The sequence below is a fragment of the Sinohyriopsis cumingii genome, unplaced genomic scaffold (assembly GCF_028554795.1).
Source record: "Sinohyriopsis cumingii isolate HCF-2022 unplaced genomic scaffold, ASM2855479v2 utg000624l, whole genome shotgun sequence".
NCBI lineage: Eukaryota > Metazoa > Mollusca > Bivalvia > Unionida > Unionidae > Sinohyriopsis > Sinohyriopsis cumingii.
In genome coordinates this window covers 103,065-122,657 of record NW_028315919.1, presented here as the reverse complement: position 1 = coordinate 122,657, position 19,593 = coordinate 103,065, and the positions used below count along the sequence as shown (strand labels likewise).

Below are 19,593 nucleotides of genomic sequence, written 5' to 3'. Positions count from 1 at the left end.
CTTTACGGAACATTTTATTTATAATGGATGCTCAGTTTTATATTAGAATAAGAATTATTATGCATTTATTAAGAGATTTATTAAATAGCAGCACACAATTCAAAGTATTTAATGGCAGTTATAAATAGCTCTTCGCAATCAATCATATCAAGATAATCACTGCATGAAATAACACAAGCAGTGTTTTTACGTAGATAACATATGGTTCCACATATAATTCGTGCATAAAGTGCGATTAAAATGATTTTGCTACATAGTTTAGTAAAGAAAATATACAAAAGAAGGTTGATAAGGTAAGTGAAACGGGTTTTATTCATTCTATATAATAAATTGGTCCAAAATTTATTTCAGTAGAATTAATACCAAACCAAAAACTTGTCTTCCACGAACGATGAAGACACACGGGTTCATCTCATACGATTTATTGATCTTCAGCCGCATGAACTAAATTCAGGACCATCTTTTATCGAATGTCGGTGTTTGGTATATGTAATAGAGGTATTGTGATGTTTGCATTGATAATCAAACCTTAATTTTAAACCATATTTCATGCACAGCAGAAGAACTTTACATCATTGAGTGCGCTGTCGTCCCCTCCATACTGAGGCGCCTCTATACGCGTCTGTATGCCACAAATGGCGGAGTTTATGGGACAGCTCTCACTCCACCCCCCATAGGAGCCCCATAATCCTTGTCCGGGAGGGTGGGCCAACTCGTACTGGTTTTTGTCGGATGTAAGATCTCGGCATAAGAACTTCACGTAGTTTGCTGCCGTATCGTCAGTTACACCTCCCTGAACCAAAATAAAATTCTTAAAATTATAGCTGGATTCATATTGAAATAAATAAGTAAACGATTCTAGTCATCAAAATTTTTTTTTTAAATCTTTCTCACTCAAACACACAAACATAAATCCCTGACAACTTTTTCGTTCCCAATAAGACTGTACGATATTGTAAATTACGTTCTCCTCCGGCATTATATGCAGACTTGTATGCCAACTCAGGCGATTCTCTGTATCCTCGTGGATACATTTTTAATGATCAACACACACATTGTCGATCTTCAAAGGCTTACTAACAAAGAAATAAATACAATCCGTCTTGGGTGAATTTGGCAGCAATATGAAAGCTACCTTTCTATGAGACAAGCATATCGCAAATCACTTTAACGTTAATACGTCATAAAGAATTTGAATTTAATAGAATCTACCAAACATTCGCGAATAGGTCCCTGCAGAAACTGCAAGTCATATATGATTAGTTCAGTCGCACATCCTGAGCGAAAGCAAGCTTAATGATGTTCGTAATTTTAAACTTAATTATGTTCCTAATTATCAAAAGAACAAATCTGTTCTGTTTTCCCTTGCATTTTCTGAGCAGACTCTTCGTTTCAATATGCTTGTTCTCATCTGTTTTCATTTTCAGTAAACAGTAGGTAAGGTAAATCGGCTAACGATGATGCTCTTGGTTGTAAACCGGATGAATGAGAGAGGAAAGCTAATAGTGTTCAACATTACGATTTTCCAAACTATGAAATACATGATATATTATCATGTGTCCCTTGTTGTATGGTAGTTGGCATCATATTTGATCATAACGTTATTTATTTCTGATACAATACACCAACGATAGTTCTATATTTAAAAAGATTCAAATAAAGAGTAAATATAGAAATGAGGCATTTATTATTACCTTGCAACAGGTGCTAGAGGAAAAGAGTAGTTATGATTCTGGATAAAGGGATCGAAACTCTTGATGTCAAAATGGTATAGCTGAACGTTTTTCAAAAATGGATCGAACATAACAACGGTTTCCTTATTTGCTTGAAATAACACTATTTCGGCTCACCTGCCTAAATATAGGTTGTCAGACACTCCAAAAGAAATAGGCTTCCTGCAAGTTTTCAATTCAGTATTCAAGCAAGTTGAACGTTTGTTTGTTATGTAAGTAAGAATTGTCCATTTACATGCCTGGTTGGGTTCGACTTGAAGTGAAAACGAGGTGAGGAAGTCGTGTGTCCCAGGCTGATTATCACATTTTGTCCACCCCATCCAATCACCCCAGCTTCCCTCTCCTGATCCCACTTGACCGCCATACTGAGATCCCTCTGTAGATTCGCATTCTAAAAGGATTGCATTTAAACCCGAATCATCCCCGGCATTCTGATTCGACTCTATCTGAACGAAAACAAAAAGAAACTGTGAATGAAATGGATTTGCTTTTAAACACAATTCTGATAAGACACTTAGTCGAAGTTACAGCAGAAATGCATCTCATTAGCCATATATTAATCGGACCTTTACCCGAACCTCTGATCTTCACTCACACTTGTACTTTCAATCTGGCCCACTAATCCTTATATTTTACTAAACCCCTAGATGACTAGTTTTATTTTACAAAATGTTATAAAAGTAACCAGGGCTACTGATTCTACCATCATTAACTTTTAATGAAAAACCTGTACCCTGCAGTCGTCATAATTTTATGAAGGAAAGAGAAACCCATTGAACGGCCGTCAAAATTTTCTGGGAAACCTAAGTCAGTGGTCCTCAAATATTTCTAATAAATGCCTAAACTCCTGGTCACCAGAATTTTATGACAGAAAAAACATCTGCCAGTGCTCTTAAAAACTGTATCACCCTCCCCGAAAATAAATTATTATAAAATCAACCTAGAATAGTGATCTTCGAAAATAATATGAAACTTCTCACATAAATCCCGAATTATATGAGAAACCAGAGCCATGCACACCTCCTGCTGACCAAAAGATATAGAATAAAAACTAAGTGCATATCGCTTATTTTATTGGAGAAAGAAAAAAATTAAACATTTGTTTTCACTCACTTCGAAAAAAATGCAGCTCTGAAAATATTTAGTATAACTGTTGAAATTATAACTCGAAGTATGATGCTCAAAATGAAACCATAAAATGGACATATTAATTACAAAATTGTATTCATGCATGCAATAGATTATGTCTTCGATCTACAGACATGTCGCCAATATAAGCTATAACCCTGCTAATATGTTAAAGGCATAGATTAACATATACATCAGTCTTACAACAATGCCTATGGAAAGTCCAACTATAGAAAGGAAAGAAACTCAAAATCTGAAAATATGAGTCTAAGTTTGTTAGAAGAAGAAACTGTTACGATCGGAAACTAATATTAGGCGACATTACAAAGTATATATTATAAGACTTAAATGGAGAGGGACGTGATTTTCGTGAATAACAATTATCTGAATGGGTTTGATAATGTATTCAAGGTGGAGAAAATTCTAAAATTAGTTAAATATGAATGGCAACAATAATGAACTGGTATACTGGAAAGAATTCGATAAATATTTGAATAGTTTGGAGACGGAATATAATATTATTTCATTAATGTATGTGCTATGTTATCCCATTTTAAACACTGGAAGCTATATGTAAACTAAATTCACACAACATAAATGTCTGCAATTGTATGTAATACATGATCTCAGATTAAGTCTATTGTTACACCGGACATAGAAATACTTGTTACACCGGAGAAAGATCAGAGAATACATTCAAATAAGACTGCATATGAATGTGAAAAAATTAAATATATAAGTTCAAAGTTCTCTCATAAACAAAACATAGAGTTAATAATGTTATAATTGAAAACTCCCAAAACAGACACAAATAAATTCAGATTCAAAATAAATACTACTATATAAATGGCACATAACTGACTTGATATAAAACTAATAAAATATTGAAGAAGGGAAATAAAAATATTTGCCAATTAAACTATTTATAGCTAACCTGAAATACCGTTGTTTCAAAACTTAAATGCATCCAAATATGGAAAAGAAACTGATCAGAATATTTCTTTTTTATCTTTAAAGAAATTGAAAACAATTCTAGAACAAATGTCTAAAAACGAGGATTACGAACAGTAGAAGTCCTCTAAGATTTATCAACTCAACTTGTAAGAAAGGACCTAAAAACGACAGAGTAAATCATTGTCATCTTGTTGAATGATATCAGAACACAACGAACAAAACTGAAATAGAAAGTAATGATAGATACAAACTTTGATCAGGAAACAAGAAGGTACTTCTATTAAGTTTAAATGACGAAAGATTTAGAAAAGCAAAATCGACATACATAGATTTACTAAATTAGATGAAATCGTTTTTGTAAAAACCTGCAATGAGGTACAAAATAGTCGTAACAGAAGTTCTCTTTTGCAACAGAATCAATTATAAACCTATTATGGAGTAATCCGCATAGTACACAAAACCATAACCTTTACGAATATAAAACATTGCTCAATAACTGCACAATACTGAACCTAAACAAACAAAAGTAATATTGCTCACTTATGCACACTCTGGGACTTCACATTCCGCCATAGAGCTACAATGTTCTCTAGTTAGGCTTGTGATTTTTCAGCCAGGTCAGTAGCAAAACAGGTGCCTAAACGTTGTTCTTGTTCTGGCCATCCTGCTTCATGGCTGTATTTTTGTCATTTTGTTCAGATGCGGTCTATGATTGTGATGGTGGCTGTTTTGAATTTCAAAAAAATCCTCATCGACCATTCTATTCCTATTTTTTTATAGCCTAGAGCATTGTCAAATTCTGCATATATGATGCCATTCACAGTGTTTTCCAGAGCCGCTGCTAACTGTATTTACATACAAACTTCGCCGGATTTTATAAGGTGGAAATGTTATTCGTTTCTGTCTTGGTCTGGAGTAAAACTAAATCTCTACAAAGATTATTCTCTTGCATAATGGTCGTACGAAATTCCGTAGCTGCTATTGGTGTCTAACCTTCCTGTGACTTCCAACAGTGTAAGTGAGAGCTCTTTTATTTCTTCTTCTGGGGAACGTTAGGTTCAAAGGGTATGGTACACAACCTCTAACCTTCTCGGGTGACTTCTCTCTTTGACACGATGAAGTGTTGGAACTTGAAACGATTCTCACCAATGACACCGTTCATGGATACATCGCTCGCGATGCGATTGACAATATTTTGGGTAGCTGTTCTTGGAAAACATTATCTTCGATCTTGAAAAGCGGTCTTTAATCAATGGTGACGATTTTCACTGCCAATCGACTTAAATGATACCTAACTGTCCTTCTCCTTTAAATTTGACTGATGTTGTTTCTCGCCTTAGATAAGATTTCTACAATGAGAACAAGTCTGTCTTATTCGATGATTGTTTCATACTCGTTAGTCCAGGTCATCAAATGGAACATGGTACCAACTTCGATTCAGTCTCAGATATATATCTGCACCATTTAACCAATACAAATACGTGCCTTGCCTTTTATGCCCAAATGCAAACGATTCATCAGTTTTAAAAATGCGACCTTCCTTGGTTATTGGTATGGTCTATTATGTGATGATCGTCATGTTCTGTCAAATCTACGTCGTTGGAGACATCCAGTGTGTCTGGTTGATTTAAATTAGATTAGGGCTGAGTTAGTGAACGACGACACGGATGCATTTTACACACTGGATATATTGCTAGTAGCGTTTAGCGAATTTTGTATGTGTGTCTTGTCGGCCAAGGAGGTTCTATCCTTATTTAAATCAATGCGATTTCAAAGCTTTCATCAAGGCTTCTTTAAGACTTTGATGGCCTGTTCGAAGAAATTATTTTCATCCCGTTAAAGCTGCATTTTTCAGCACGCAGTCCTGAATTGACCAAAAGTTTAAATATGGGTATTAAATTAAGAAACTATGATTATATCATGTATCCTAAGCCACGTTCGTGTTGTCAAGAAATTAATTGGTAAAAGCATACGTCTGTTTGTGCAATTTGCTAAATTATCAAGCTTCCTGTGACTTTTAATCTCGAAAATAGAATACTTAGTCCGAGATCTGTGTTGTTCTTATGTTGATACTGTCAAGATAAGATTTATTAATAGGAAGATAATTTGGGTGAAATAATTGCGGAAAACGCGATACGTGCTTCCTTCCTCGCTGTAACCTGCAATGACAGAAAGGAATTACACTCAGCAACGGAGCAGTTGTATTTTGCATGACATTATAATTGACATCAGAATGTGCAAACATCGAATTAAGACCTTCGTTCAGATCGATAGAAAACGAAAAACGTAGCGAAAATATCGTTGTTTTGAATGTCTTTTGAATGAGTTGCCAGTTTGCATCGGGGCTTTTACTAGCTGATTACTGAGAAGAGCACACGATCATTTCGAGCAAAAAAATAACAGCTTGCAGGAATTCTAATGAAATAGATATAAAATTTGCTAGTGTTAGTCTTTGGTACTCATTAATGAAAGGATCCTTTTACCAAGTGGTATTGAACTTGTTTGTGGAATATGTCGATGGAGAAATTGATTTGATCTCCAACCACATTCTTGACTGGAATGCGGGAAATAATTTTCCACAACTACTTCCTGATGAAGCTACTTCAAATGGGATGGCTCGAAGTACTTTTGGTTGTGAAGCAACATAAGTTGTTGTTGTTGGAATACATGTTCATAGAACTGTCACTGTGTAATGTTTGTTTGTTAACAGTTCAGTGGTTCCGTTCTCCGAAGAATCATTCCTTGTCCAAAGAGAATGATTTTACAAATAAAAGTTTTAGAAGAGGGACTGCTACTCTGTTTGGATTTGCTCCTTTTGACTGGAGTTAAAGAAACTACCGTTGTTTCATTTACTGTTGGTATTGTTCAAGGACGAAAATAACCAATACAATCACTAAATAAAATGATCCATAGATATTTCTCACACTGTTGCAATCTCAGATTTCCAGTTATTGCTCCAATGGTTCAAATACCACAACGATTTGGTAGAAAAAAAAGATGGATGTTGTTACTTTTTTGTTGTTTCTAAATAGAGAAATTCAAAGAAAAAAGAGGCAATTGCATGGTGGTCATTTCTACTTATATTTTAGTCGATGACTTCTGAAGAGACAATTCAATGATCGAAACTATCCTTTCCAGCAAACTTCCACTTCTTGGAGTCGACGTTTTCCCACTTGAGTATTTTTGTACGGGAATGCTTTTGATATCGTACGAGTCATCTTCTTTCATCGTCACTCCTTATAACTGAGGGTAGAACAAAGTTCATTTTAACACTTCACTATCCATACCTTCCAATGTATAGTGTTTGTTACCAATGCGAACCGAATCTTCTAGACTTAAAATGTCAAACACTAGTCATACTAACATACTTACTTACTATCAAACAACAATGGTAATTATAATGGAGGAATTTGATCCTTGTTTCACTTGGCAAACGTTTAAGAAGTTTGTCAGTTCCAAAAGGCCTAAGAGGTTCTGTCAAGGTTTATCTATGCCTATGTCGTTCACAAAATACTTAACCTTAAAATATCGGTATGTTGATCGGTATAGTAAGTATGACCGCTATTATCCATCGTAATTTTATAGATAGAAAGAAAATTATTTACCTAACAAGTACAAACACTTCATGTACTCTGCATAATTTCCTTCCTCTCCATCTTGTTTGTTATCTGTAGACGACTACGAAGACTCTTACTTGCGTTTTATTGTTTTCAATCTCGAACCCAAAATTGTACACTGAGAAAAAACATATTTTCAAGACTAAAAATACTGAAAATAATTTTTTAAACATTAAATGTGCGATCGTGACATTTGAAATTTATTTCGAAAATGCAAATTCCCCAAAATTTAATCTGAAATTGAATTTTTTAACGAAATATTTGAAAATAAAAAAATGAAACAAAAGTTAGAAACAAATATTTGAAAATCATTAGTGAAAATAAAGCTTAAAAAGGAAAATTGAAAATAAAAATTGAAAAAGATAATTTGAAACTATCAAGATTGAAAAACTAAATTTTACAATGAAATCTTTTTGTAAAAGTGACAAACTGTCATGTTGTAAATTAAAAAACATAAATATGAGAATTAAAAAAACATATCAAAATATCAGATTTCAAGAAGACAAAATAAAACGGAGCTAAATTATAAAAAAATGAACTGAAAATTAAAAACAAAAAATGCAAAATTATATATAAAATTGAGAACGAAAATGCAACATATGAAAATTAAAACTTCAATTTAAAAGTGAGAAATTAAAATAGGATATTAAAAATGAAAAGTAAAATGCAAATTATAATTAAGATAAAGGAATGATGAAACGAAAATGAAAATCTAACAGATGAAATTTGAGAAATACAATTTTACAAATGTTATTGCAGTGAAGAATTAAAATAGGAATTTTAAAAAAATGAACATCTTTTACTTCCGAAACAACATTCAAAAGCACAGAATTTCGGAACTTCGGTACATTTCTTGCATCGTAGTACATCATGATCTTTGTGGGTATCGAGAGTAAGTGTGATTTCATTCTCCTTTTCTTGTATCATAGCCTCATGAGCGATTGTATAGTTGTGTTTATAAGTATATCCTGTGTATATTCGCACTTATTTTACTGGCTTGTAAATATGGGAATGTTGATAAGTAGATAAATGATGTTTTCTCGCTCTAACAACGTATTGGATAATAAGTGATTGGTCGCTCAAGGGGCAAGTGGATAATTTAGTGTGACTGTTGGATAATAGTTAACTGGATTCTGTATGGAAACTAACTGGCTGTTTTCCGCTACAGTAGGCATCAATAGGTGGAAGATTTGCAGTACTAACAATTCTGGGTGTTGAAGAAATAAACCGAGATTCCTTTTACACCACCGATAACAAGCCATTTATACGCTCAGCCAACGAAGTTCCTTTGCAAGCATGGTAGGATAAAGAAGCCCGGAGTCACAACAGGCATCCTCGACCTCTATGGTGTGAGAAAAATGAGGAGGACGGAAGGAGTCCTCAAAGGAACAGAAGATTAACAACATGATTAAGAAGAGCTTAAAGATAGCGAAGGAAAGAGGGTTAGAGGTCTAATGTAAGGAAGTCTAAAAAAGCGTGAACCAGAATAACAGTAATAATTAATGTATACCAGTTGGTGAAGGACCTGACAATAGAGAAACGGGTAGATATACCACGATTCGGAGCAAGGCTGGTAAGATTCTCACAGACGATCACGAGATTCTTAACAGATGGATAGAATACTGTTCAGAGCTTTGCAACCAGGGGACTTCTTGAGGGAAGAAGTAGAGGCTGCAGTAAAGGCACTAAAGAAAGGGAAGTTAGATTGGATAGATAATATACCAACAGGGCATGTTCAAGCACAAGAAAAACTACGATAAATGTCCTCACAAGAATCTGCAACAAAATCTGGCAAACAGTAGAACAGTCCACCCCATGGACCCAATCCCTGATCATCCCTCTCCCTAAAAGTGATAATCTGCATATGTTCCAAAACTACCGCACAATCTGACCTATCAGTCACCTAAGCAAAGCTATGCTTAAGATCATCATCAATAGATTGAAACCCTACGCACATCATTGCTGAAGAACAGGCTAGTTTCAGAGCTGGACATTACACTATAGAACAGATCTTCAATCTTAGAATCCTCGGTGAAACAGTATCAGCATGGTCAACCAGACCACTATTATGTCTTTGTTGAATAAAAGAAGGATTTCGACAAGGTATGGTATGCAGCCTTATGGACCACGGTGCGGACATGCAAAATTAATGCAAAACTAAGCAGCACCACATCTTAGCTAGCCAAGGTTCTGATAACCCTTCTACGCCTTGGCATATCGAGCCAATACGTGTGTTTCGGGTCTGTGAATTTCATTGAATGCGGCGGCAAGCCACCGCATCCAATCAAAATTAAGGTGTTCACATTTGAACACTGTTCCTCCGTGATCGAGACAAGGGAAATACACAACTTGAATTGACTGACAAATAAGCACTTTTCCAGTGCCGGTCCGTGTTTGCACAAATATATTTCACTTAGATATACCTCTAATTGCTTCCCTCTGATACATAGTCATACTTTCGATGTTAAACTTACAAAGTATCATTTTTAGGTCAATTGCCACCACCATTTTCGGATGATGTACAATGTATCACGATGCTGGTTAGTTGGTATAACATACTAAGGGAGACAACACATGAAATCCAATAGATGTCGCTATAATCACCGACAAATCACCGATATAGCTGCTCGATCTACCAATGTGTGGATAGGGTTATCGGAACCTTGGCTAGCAGAGATGAGCAGCACCATAGAAAACCTGTTTGACAAGGCGACTAGCGCAGTTGCCGTTAATGGCAACATAACAATGGATTCATATCCACAGTCGGAGTCAAACAGATGCATCCTTTCACCCACTCTCTTTGCTAATGATATTGATGGTTTAGCAAGAGCTGAACAAGAACTGGAAACCATCTCAATCAAGCGTTACTAAGGGTATGGGATGGAGATCAACGCTAAAAGATCAAGCTAATATTCAACAACCCAAGTGGAATCAAAAAGGAAATAAGAGTTGGTGGACAGAAGCTGGGTACACTGACAAGATTCCTGTGCCTAGGTGCTATCGGATCTGATGAACGTTCAAAACCTGAAGTTCTGTCCAGGATTGCGCAGACAACAACTGCACTGGCAAGACTGGGGCTAGATTTGGAAGAACAGCAACTTCACGCTTATGGGCTTCCTCGTCGTGTCCAGATTCCTATATGCACGTGAGACAGAACTAGAAACAAGAATCCATGCTTTAGAAATAGAGTTTAAGGAAACATCCGGAAAATCTCATACATGGACCAGTTCGCTAATCAGGGCAATACAATCCAAGGTGAAATTGGAACATATGAAGATCTGCTAACCACCGTAAAGACCTAATATGGTATGGTCACGTCTCGTGCTCATCTGGCCGGTCAAAGAAACTTTTACAGGCACAGTGAGAGGAAAGAGAAAATGAGACATAAAAGAAGAGACAGAAAGGTAGCTATGCAAAGTTCCAAAGAGCAGTGGAGAACATTGCGAAATTGATAGGCTGTCGAAAGGTCGTCAGCGGCTCCCCTACGACAAGCCAGATTACAGGAGAAATGAAAAAACAATAAAACCAATAAATAAATGGAATATTTTCAATAAGAACATTTGTGAAATATTTGTATATTTTTACTATCACCTAAAATATGTAATACCTATCGCTGTATACTGTCTTTATATAACTTTGCTGTTCTTTCTTCATCTCATCAAAATTCGCACAATCGTCTATAGAGAAACATTGTATCATTTTCCTTTTATGCCATCATAAGTACTTATAGGTATTTAATAATATTTAAAACAAGGATATATTCAAATTACATACTGGTCTCTAACAGCCCAATTTGTTCTAAGTCTTATTGTGCATAAGTGTTCAACCGAAATTGACAATAAAATTAAAACGTTTTATTTTGTTTCAATCAAATCTAGTGGAAACTGTATTTCAGCAATTTGTAACATAACATCTAATCATAATTTGTGTTTATTTTAGTAGTTAACTTTTAGGGCGGGACCCTGGAACACAAAATATATTTTACAGTATATTCTAAATATTTAGTATGCATTACAAATACAATAAATATACATTTTATATGTACCTACGTTTTATTTATGGTTTTGCTTATCTGTTGGTGTATTCAGTGTTGTAATTTTTCTAACTCAAGTTCTGCTGCACACAATGTATTAACATGTCAGCTAGATACGTGAAGCCCTAAGAACATGTGATCAGTTTAAAATTGTTTACAAAAACATTATTAATATAAGTGGGGGATTGTTGTTCGCAGATTTTATTTTGCAAGTTTCTGTAAATTACTGATCCAATATTTACCCCTGGGAATAAAATATGGAGGGTGATATAGTGCCACAATTATCTTTTTTTCTACTGCAGGATTAAAATACTTATTATGATCGGTTTATCTCTTTTTTTCTACAGTATCACGACTCCTTTTAGATACATTCTTGATGAATCAAGGGTTACGTTTAGTAGTGCTCTATTAGCATTTAAATCATTAGGCATATCTCTTATAATATAAATAACTTCATTTCTGAACTTAACACTTGCATAACTAACCAACATATAAAAAGTAACCTGTCGTAATTGTAGAAAAATATACTTCATACTTTTCTTTCACTTCAGATGCATTTTCCAAGGTAATCATAAGTCTTACATCCAGATAATACAGGCAATGATCTGTCTGTAAATCTAACGAATTTTGAATTTCTTGAAGTGTGCAATAAACTGAAGAGCTATTGCAGCAGTGTTTTGTTCATTCGTTCCTCGTGATCTTAATTTGCTCGGTTTTTCATTCATTATACCTGACTGTAATTTATTCGTTCTCAGAGACGTTAGTAAACAAATATGTTATCATTCAGTTCATAAAAATCATCTCTACCGTAGAAAAAAAAGGATATGCGCTTAAACAGCAAATTCTTTAAAACGAACGCATTTGCATCTCCTTCAACCATTATATTGAACGACAAGAACAAACGTCATGTTACGACTATGGACACTGATAGAAATAGGTTGGAAATGTTAAAATAAGACCATGGCAATAGGGTAACATATGTCAAGTTGTATCGCAGAAACAAATTTGTCAGAATAGTTGATCTTAGAATATAAATACATGGGAACTTTAGAAAGGGAAATGTTGTTTTCAAGAATCATGTTTAAACACTCAATAAAATGAGCAGGAAAGAACTATAACCAGATAACGAATTTATCTGGAAAAGAGAGAATCAAATAAGTAAGTAAAATATTATCAATTAAAAAATATCATGACTTGATTGACAAAAATATAAGAAGGATAACAAAACTATCTTGCTATATCATAAAAGTTTTCAGAAACTTAAGAAAGCAAATAAGCACAAATAGCAGATACAGGATCTAGGTACAGAAAAAATATATTAATTTAATGAACAGTGAGAAAACATTTAAAGCAAAAGTACCTTTCGATGAAACGTTAAAATGACTGTTGAAGAAAAGTGCAATAATTCCTACTGTTTCTACACTTATTTGTATTTTAAGATATCTTTTATTTTGTCCGTGGCCACCAAAACTAGATATCACATATTATATAATACGCTTTGTTCTGTCCGTTGCTAAGAAATTGTTTATGATAGTCCGCTGCGAACTCGAAAAGGCAAATATATTTCTTCTACTTGTATGAACTTAGTGCTATTAAATTATTAATCAGACTGAACAAATCGTCCTCAGTTCCACCATAAGTCATAAATCTGGTTTATAATCTTATTCGTTTCAACATTATTCATGCCAACATCTTTGTAGTGAGCTGATTGCTTTACACTTGCTTTCGTAGAAACCTTGGCTAATTATTACTTTCTTATGATATGTGATATTCAATCTATTTGAAATAAATTTGAAATTATGAAGATCCACGTTGATATCTGTTTAATTGAATACTCTGTCATATGGCAATGGTACTTATCATTGAAATAGTTGTTTGTTTTCCTTTTTGAAAGTACATGCGAAACCTATGTATTGATCTTACTAACCCTCTTCCAAATCTTAAAATTCCTAGAACTTATTCAACATACTCTGGTTGCACACGGTACTGCATAGTTCAACTGATGATCTAATTTAAGGGAGCAATGTTGTACAATATATTGTGGCCTGTATGTAAAATAGACTTTCCAGTATAATATATCTTTATTTCGTTAAATAGATATGATATTTCTTTATCAGTGGGTACAATAAAACTGTTTGCAGAATAAGAGTTAGGGGTGCTACGTCAAGTTCTCGGTTATTTGGACGTTCATTGTTGATTGTAGATTTGTCTTTTATGATATGAACTTTTTCGTTTTTAATTATGTCGATACTTATAAAGAGGGGAGATGGTATAGGTTTTATAAAATATTTGGGGTACGTGCGCCAATTTTCTCTCTGGGAATGTTTTGGATGGTAATTTGACAGGTTTCTCTCATCTGATTTTTAAAGGTATTGAGACAGATTCTTCTTATAACAACTGGAATGGGGTTGAGAGCCAGGTTTCTCCTACAGCTAGGAGGTATGAATGAAAGTAAGCGATTAGGGAGAAGGTCGAAGTTTCGGAGTAAACTTAAATGGTTAGAGGTGCCGAAACCTTAATATTACTGAGCCAGAATATGCGCTTTCTGTACTACTGACAAAGTAATTATATACATAATAATACTTACGTGACATTTAGGGTGTATTTACTACCTGGATAATATTAATTTAAATGGCATTTCACTTTAGATAAATGCATAAATGAAACCGAATACGACAAAAAGACTTATGAGGGTGGATATAAATGTGACCAAGTGAATTAAATGGATGATCATGTTACCTTTAATGCAATCAGATATATGAGAAAAAACTAAGATATGTAACCATGTGTAACTGCGTCGCAGTTCATTATCTTGCACAATATTGTTTATATAAAGAAGTTATAAAAAGTGATCGCAAGTTTTAAGACACGCTCGAGCTTCTTTCTTATTTGGAGGTGTTGATGTGGCATTTCCTTATCTCATATAAATACACACTATTATTTTTTCACCTTGCTGTGTCAGACAAGTGTCATTGGTAACAAAATGGGGTCGCATTGAAATATATACAACATAAGAGCACTATAAAATCTATTGGACAGGGTTTTTTATATTTAGAAAGATCTTGTAACATTTGGCAGATTTTCGTGAACTCGTGTTAAATAATAATTGATAGATTTAATTCTAAAATGTAAATCAAGGATTAAATAGCAGTCAATCATGATATTATTACAGCAGTCAGAATAGCGAGGAGCAAATCAAAACACTAATTGTACACGATAGTAGGTACAATTAAGCTTACTTGAGGTAGAATAACAAATCCTTCAGGAGTCTTCTATACTAAAATTCAGTCAAATACCACTCTTCTTATTTATATTTATAGTATGTGTTTCATTTTTACTCAAGATTGTAGATGATAAGGGACATTTAGTAAACACATTACATAGTTTCATGATAGCGGTTTAAGCTATTAATTTGGGGAAACATGATTATGTGAGCTTTTGACCCTGAAATTGTGTAGAAGTGAACTTGCTGACAAATTTGAAGGGATTTAAGCCAGGTTACCTGACTTGTGATCGGTTGACTGTAGAAGAACCTTCTTTGTTTACTAGTTGGAAAGATCTAGAAACAAACTGTAAGACCCTCGTCCTGGTTCTGAAATTGTGTCTTAGATTGTTATATAAGGTAGTGAGTAACATAATTCATATATCAAGCATATGTAGTGGAGACAGCCATTTAGTTGTATTCCATTGTTATTTGAGAGGATATTTTTATTTAAATTATTTACAGGTATTACAAAGTGCTCATATAAATTAGGACTTAATAACTATTTTGGAATTAGTTATAACTCCTTTACGTACATTTTGGATTATAACATTGACATACATTGAGACTGTTGACACATTATCATATTCGAGGCTACTGGTCCATCAGTACATTCAAAATTACACTTCATTCGGAACACCACTGGAACACCTTTGGAATGCTCTACACTTTTGGACTTGACCTAAAACTTTTTGGACTATTTGAAATTCTTTTGCAGTACTGTGAGCTATTTTTAATTTTTTCAGTTTGCAATCTCGGCAAATAAATGATTTGTTGAAATGTATAAACCTTGTTGCTTTTCGCTTTTTCTGAAGGCCGGTAAATTAGCCCCACGCCTGTAATGATATTAATTGGCGTTTTATGGGACTGATATCGCCTATTTATTAAAACGTTCAAAAATCTCCAGGAGAGACACCGTCGGCCTAAGAGTTCTTTTGGCTATATGTACATGATATTTTTCTGGATCAAATCTGGCGACTTGTAACTGCGCGTGGAATAGCACAACACTCTGTCGTGTGCCAGTTAGAATTCGCGCTAGATACGGCTATTACCAAAACCGGTAAGTGTTAAAACAGTAGGCCAATGTGTTCCGGAAAGATTCGAATGCAGAAAAATTGAACATTTTAATGAACAGGTTACATCAGATCGACATATCTTTCATCAGTATCAATACAGAATGGGGGGGGGATTTACCGAACTACAGTTCCTAATACTTAGTTTAAGACCATAGAGACATAAAGCTCATTAGAATTACACAAGGGACAAAGACATTCATAATAGTAGATTAAAACCTGCTGCTCTCCTGCAATATAAGGGTTTCTGTGGTCTTATTCATTATTGCCACCAGTCATAAGGAAAATAAAAATAAATATATTAAATACGTACTTTCATATTGTATCCAACGGCAAAAGTTCCATCAGCACAGAAATGGGGACCATGCCAATCTCCCCATTGGCCACCATTGGCGACTGTAAGAATCTTAACAACATTTCTAGGGGCATCGTGTACTACAATAAATCCTTGGATTGTAATATAGAGACTCACAACATAGATCAGTGTATGCAACATTTTCAAAGTGTTGTGCCTTAACAAACTTAGTATAACTGCTATTATCTCTTCTCTTATCTGGTATCTCTACAGAGTGGTATACTGTTATTCATAAATTATATTGCATTGCCGCCTATACAAAATTCATAAATTCAGTTACATTTCATGTTGTGTGGACTCCAGAACAATGCATAATATGATGCAAGAAATAACTCCTGAGATTGTATAAAATAGGAAACATATTTTTGTCCACAAGACACGTGTTTCTGAAGGCGTTGTTGACATGTGGAACACAGAATGGATATCTTTGTGAAAGAATAGAAGACCCACATATTACTTTTAGCACACAGCAAGTATTATAAACAAGAACTAGCGTCTGTTCCATGAATGACTTTTACTTTCGATCGTCGTTAGATCAATTAACAGTCTTTGTATAACACCCTGCATAATTACAAAGGTGCACAGACGGACCACGTATTTTTCTGCAACCGTGGAGTAAAAGTTCAAGTAAACTGGAAGCATCTTTGGGTTTTAGTTTATTTGTTTGTTTTTCTTTTTTCCAGAAGAACACTAACGGAAAAATAAATGCATAAATGATGTCACTAGCGGGTTTTTTAATGGTCACTAAAGCAAATTTAAAAAATATGAATTTCCACAGAACTGATATGACAAATATATGACATATGCAGTATTTTTTATATGAACTATAGAGTGTAAAGAAATTGCTTATTTGTGCTCATTTTAAAGCTTCTTTTCAATATGGAACTCATAACCATGTCTCCTATTTCATACTACTTATTTGTGCTCATTTTAAAGCTTCTTTACAATATGGAACTCATAACCATGTCTCCTATTTCATACTACTTATTTGTGCTCATTTTAAAGCTTCTTTTCAATATGGAACTCTTAACCATGTCTCCTATTTCATACTACTTATTTGTGCTCATTTTAAAGCTTCTTTTCAATATGGAACTCATAACCATGTCTCATATTTCATACTACTTCATAATTTCACACTTCTCTCATTTTCAGTATTCACCGGTTAGCTAATAATGACCCCTATAATATCAAAAATGTACACTCAGTTAAATTTTAAAATTGACATCTACTAATCTAAATGCATGTTCGCACAATAATGGAAAGAATTCAAAGTTAATTCAAAACACAAAGATCTTCATAACTGTTATACCTACGCGTACGATCAGACTTTTGAGCCAGCACTTTTAGCCCCTTTGTGATATGCAATTTGGGGCAAACTTACTGATAAGAAATGATTGCCTGCAAATTGCTTCGGGAATTTGTACATGATGATTATAACTTCGAAGGCCTCGAGAAAAGTAAACAGTCGTGACGCTTCTCAGAACGATCTATACAACTGATTGAATATGAAAGCTTTTTTCAGTTAATATTGCAACTTGCTTCAACAAATGTATATGTGTGTATAAATTAATTATTCCAATAAGCTTTAGTTTGTTATTTAGCCATTTTTTTCCGGGGGTTAGTTTTGCTAAACATGTTCTTCCCTTGGCACCTGAAATATATTTACGACTTATCACCAAAGAAATCCCTTTTTACCTTCTCTTTTCTCTCTATTAATAAATAGAGACTTCTTACAAATTAGTGATAATTAGTGGGTAATGTTTCATGAAGACTTATATGAAAATGTAAATAATGTCGTGCATTCACCAATGTTCCTATTAACAACCTCCAGCAACTGGCAACATGGGTCAAACCCTTGCTGTTTGTTAAATTTCTCCCATGAAATATTAGTAGCACAAGAAAAAGGGCGTTCTGGCTCACATGCATGGTTTTATAAGAGCACGTTCTCCCAGAGATTGATAATGGGTCCACCATCAGAAGAAAAATATATTTTTGTTTGATCATTCTGTGATTTGAAAACTGGAATAAGGAATGAGTATACGCTCGTATAAACAAAGTGCAAGTGAGTCCAAAAGTCTCCTTTCGCTTTACAAGATATTCAAGTTGCTTATATTCCTGTTTATACAAAAATGATAGCAGATTATGACCACGGTGGTTCCCTACGGTTTCGTATTTTTCATAGGACTTACTTTTTATAGAAAAAGAAATCCAAGGTTTTCCTCATTAGTTAACTTATCTATTTAGAAAAGTCCTTGTGTGTCATAGGTACTTGTAAACGAACAATTAGTTCCTGTATTTTGGTGTGTGATTGATGGGTGTAATTTGGGTTACAGAGAATACTTCAGATAATCACCTATCCAAAAACTCCCTGCTATGTAGTTTTTACTTCCTGGACTGCAAAATTAATTGTAAAAATACGAACCGATAACTACCTTTTAATTTTTATATATTTGTGATGCATTCATTGCACATTCAAAGCTGGTGCTGCCTACTCTGACAAACATGGTTTCTCTATTTTAATACCGGCTAAAGTTAGTGTACCTTGGAATAGTTCAAGCTGCTTATTGGAGAACATTGTGGAAGCAATCTTGATTAGATGTGCTCTTAGAACATACACAGTTTCCACAATTAACAAATGTAAAGGAACTGCATCCACAGGACATGAAAGTATTATAGAGGTATGCCAACATTCTCTCCACTGTGTACGTTCGTTCCAAAGGCAAACAACTTCACCTTACAACTGTCACTCTCTCCAATGTACATAATATATGTGAAGCACTATAATACAAAAAGGTAGACAAACGAGTTGTCTCCCTTTATTTGATACAAGAGTTCCCTTCCCTAAATTCAAGCACACAACATTTACTTCCCTTGTATTAGAATTAGTGAGAAGAAAAACGGTAATAATATGAATAATTATATCACTGGACAACAAATTTTTACAAAAGTCATGTTACTGAAATAAAATTAGTCAATTCTTATCAATTTTTATGTGCTGAACACGAATATGACAGTCAAATTGCAAAATTGGCTCTAGTTTTTTTGTAATCTGCAAGAAATTAATGTTTACATAACGAAATGCATTCCAATAGTAAAAGGTCAACTGTAATAGCCTACCTATAAAAAATCAAGTCATTGACTACATCTTAGATTTCTTCGCCTGTCTCTTGTACAGCTGTTCGGGAGCATCTCTGAGGAGTGTCCAGCAGTAGTCAGCCAGCATTGTAGTGGACCATTTCATTTTCCCTGGTATCTTTGTTCCATTGTTGCGATATCTTGATGAAAACGTTCGCCGTGTTCATCACTAACAATACCACAGTTGCTAGGAAAGAAATCCAAATGGGAATGAAGGAAGTGAATCTTTAGAGACATATTGCAGCCAAGTTTCTTATACTTCATCAACATGTCTTCTACTAGTTCCTTATAGTTTTCTGCCCT

The 19,593-nt window shown here is 34.3% G+C and overlaps 1 protein-coding gene across 1 annotated transcript; it reads right to left on the bottom strand.

Annotated features, from left to right (window-relative positions):
* Positions 1 to 290: 290 nt before the first annotated feature.
* Positions 291 to 16,312, bottom strand: LOC149773570 (vitelline membrane outer layer protein 1-like). The gene is made up of 3 exons (XM_089946308.1): positions 16,114 to 16,312; positions 1,969 to 2,179; positions 291 to 789 (listed from the first exon to the last, which is right to left on the bottom strand). The coding sequence occupies exons 1-3, from the start codon at positions 16,294 to 16,296 to the stop codon at positions 548 to 550; spliced, it is 636 nt and encodes a 211-aa protein (XP_089802434.1). The 5' UTR covers positions 16,297 to 16,312; the 3' UTR covers positions 291 to 547.
* Between the last annotated feature and the right edge of the window lie 3,281 nt (positions 16,313 to 19,593).

Bases quoted from the DNA above. Each gene is read 5' to 3' on its own strand.
- LOC149773570 (XM_089946308.1), bottom strand. From the start codon at position 16,296: ATGTTGCATACACTGATCTATGTTGTGAGTCTCTATATTACAATCCAA. The intron at 2,180-16,113 runs GTACGTATTTAA...GTTTTCGTTCAG, and splicing joins CCGTTGGATACAATATGAAA to ATAGAGTCGAATCAGAATGC. The intron at 790-1,968 runs GTAAATGGACAA...TGGTTCAGGGAG, and splicing joins AGTCGAACCCAACCAGGCAT to GTGTAACTGACGATACGGCA.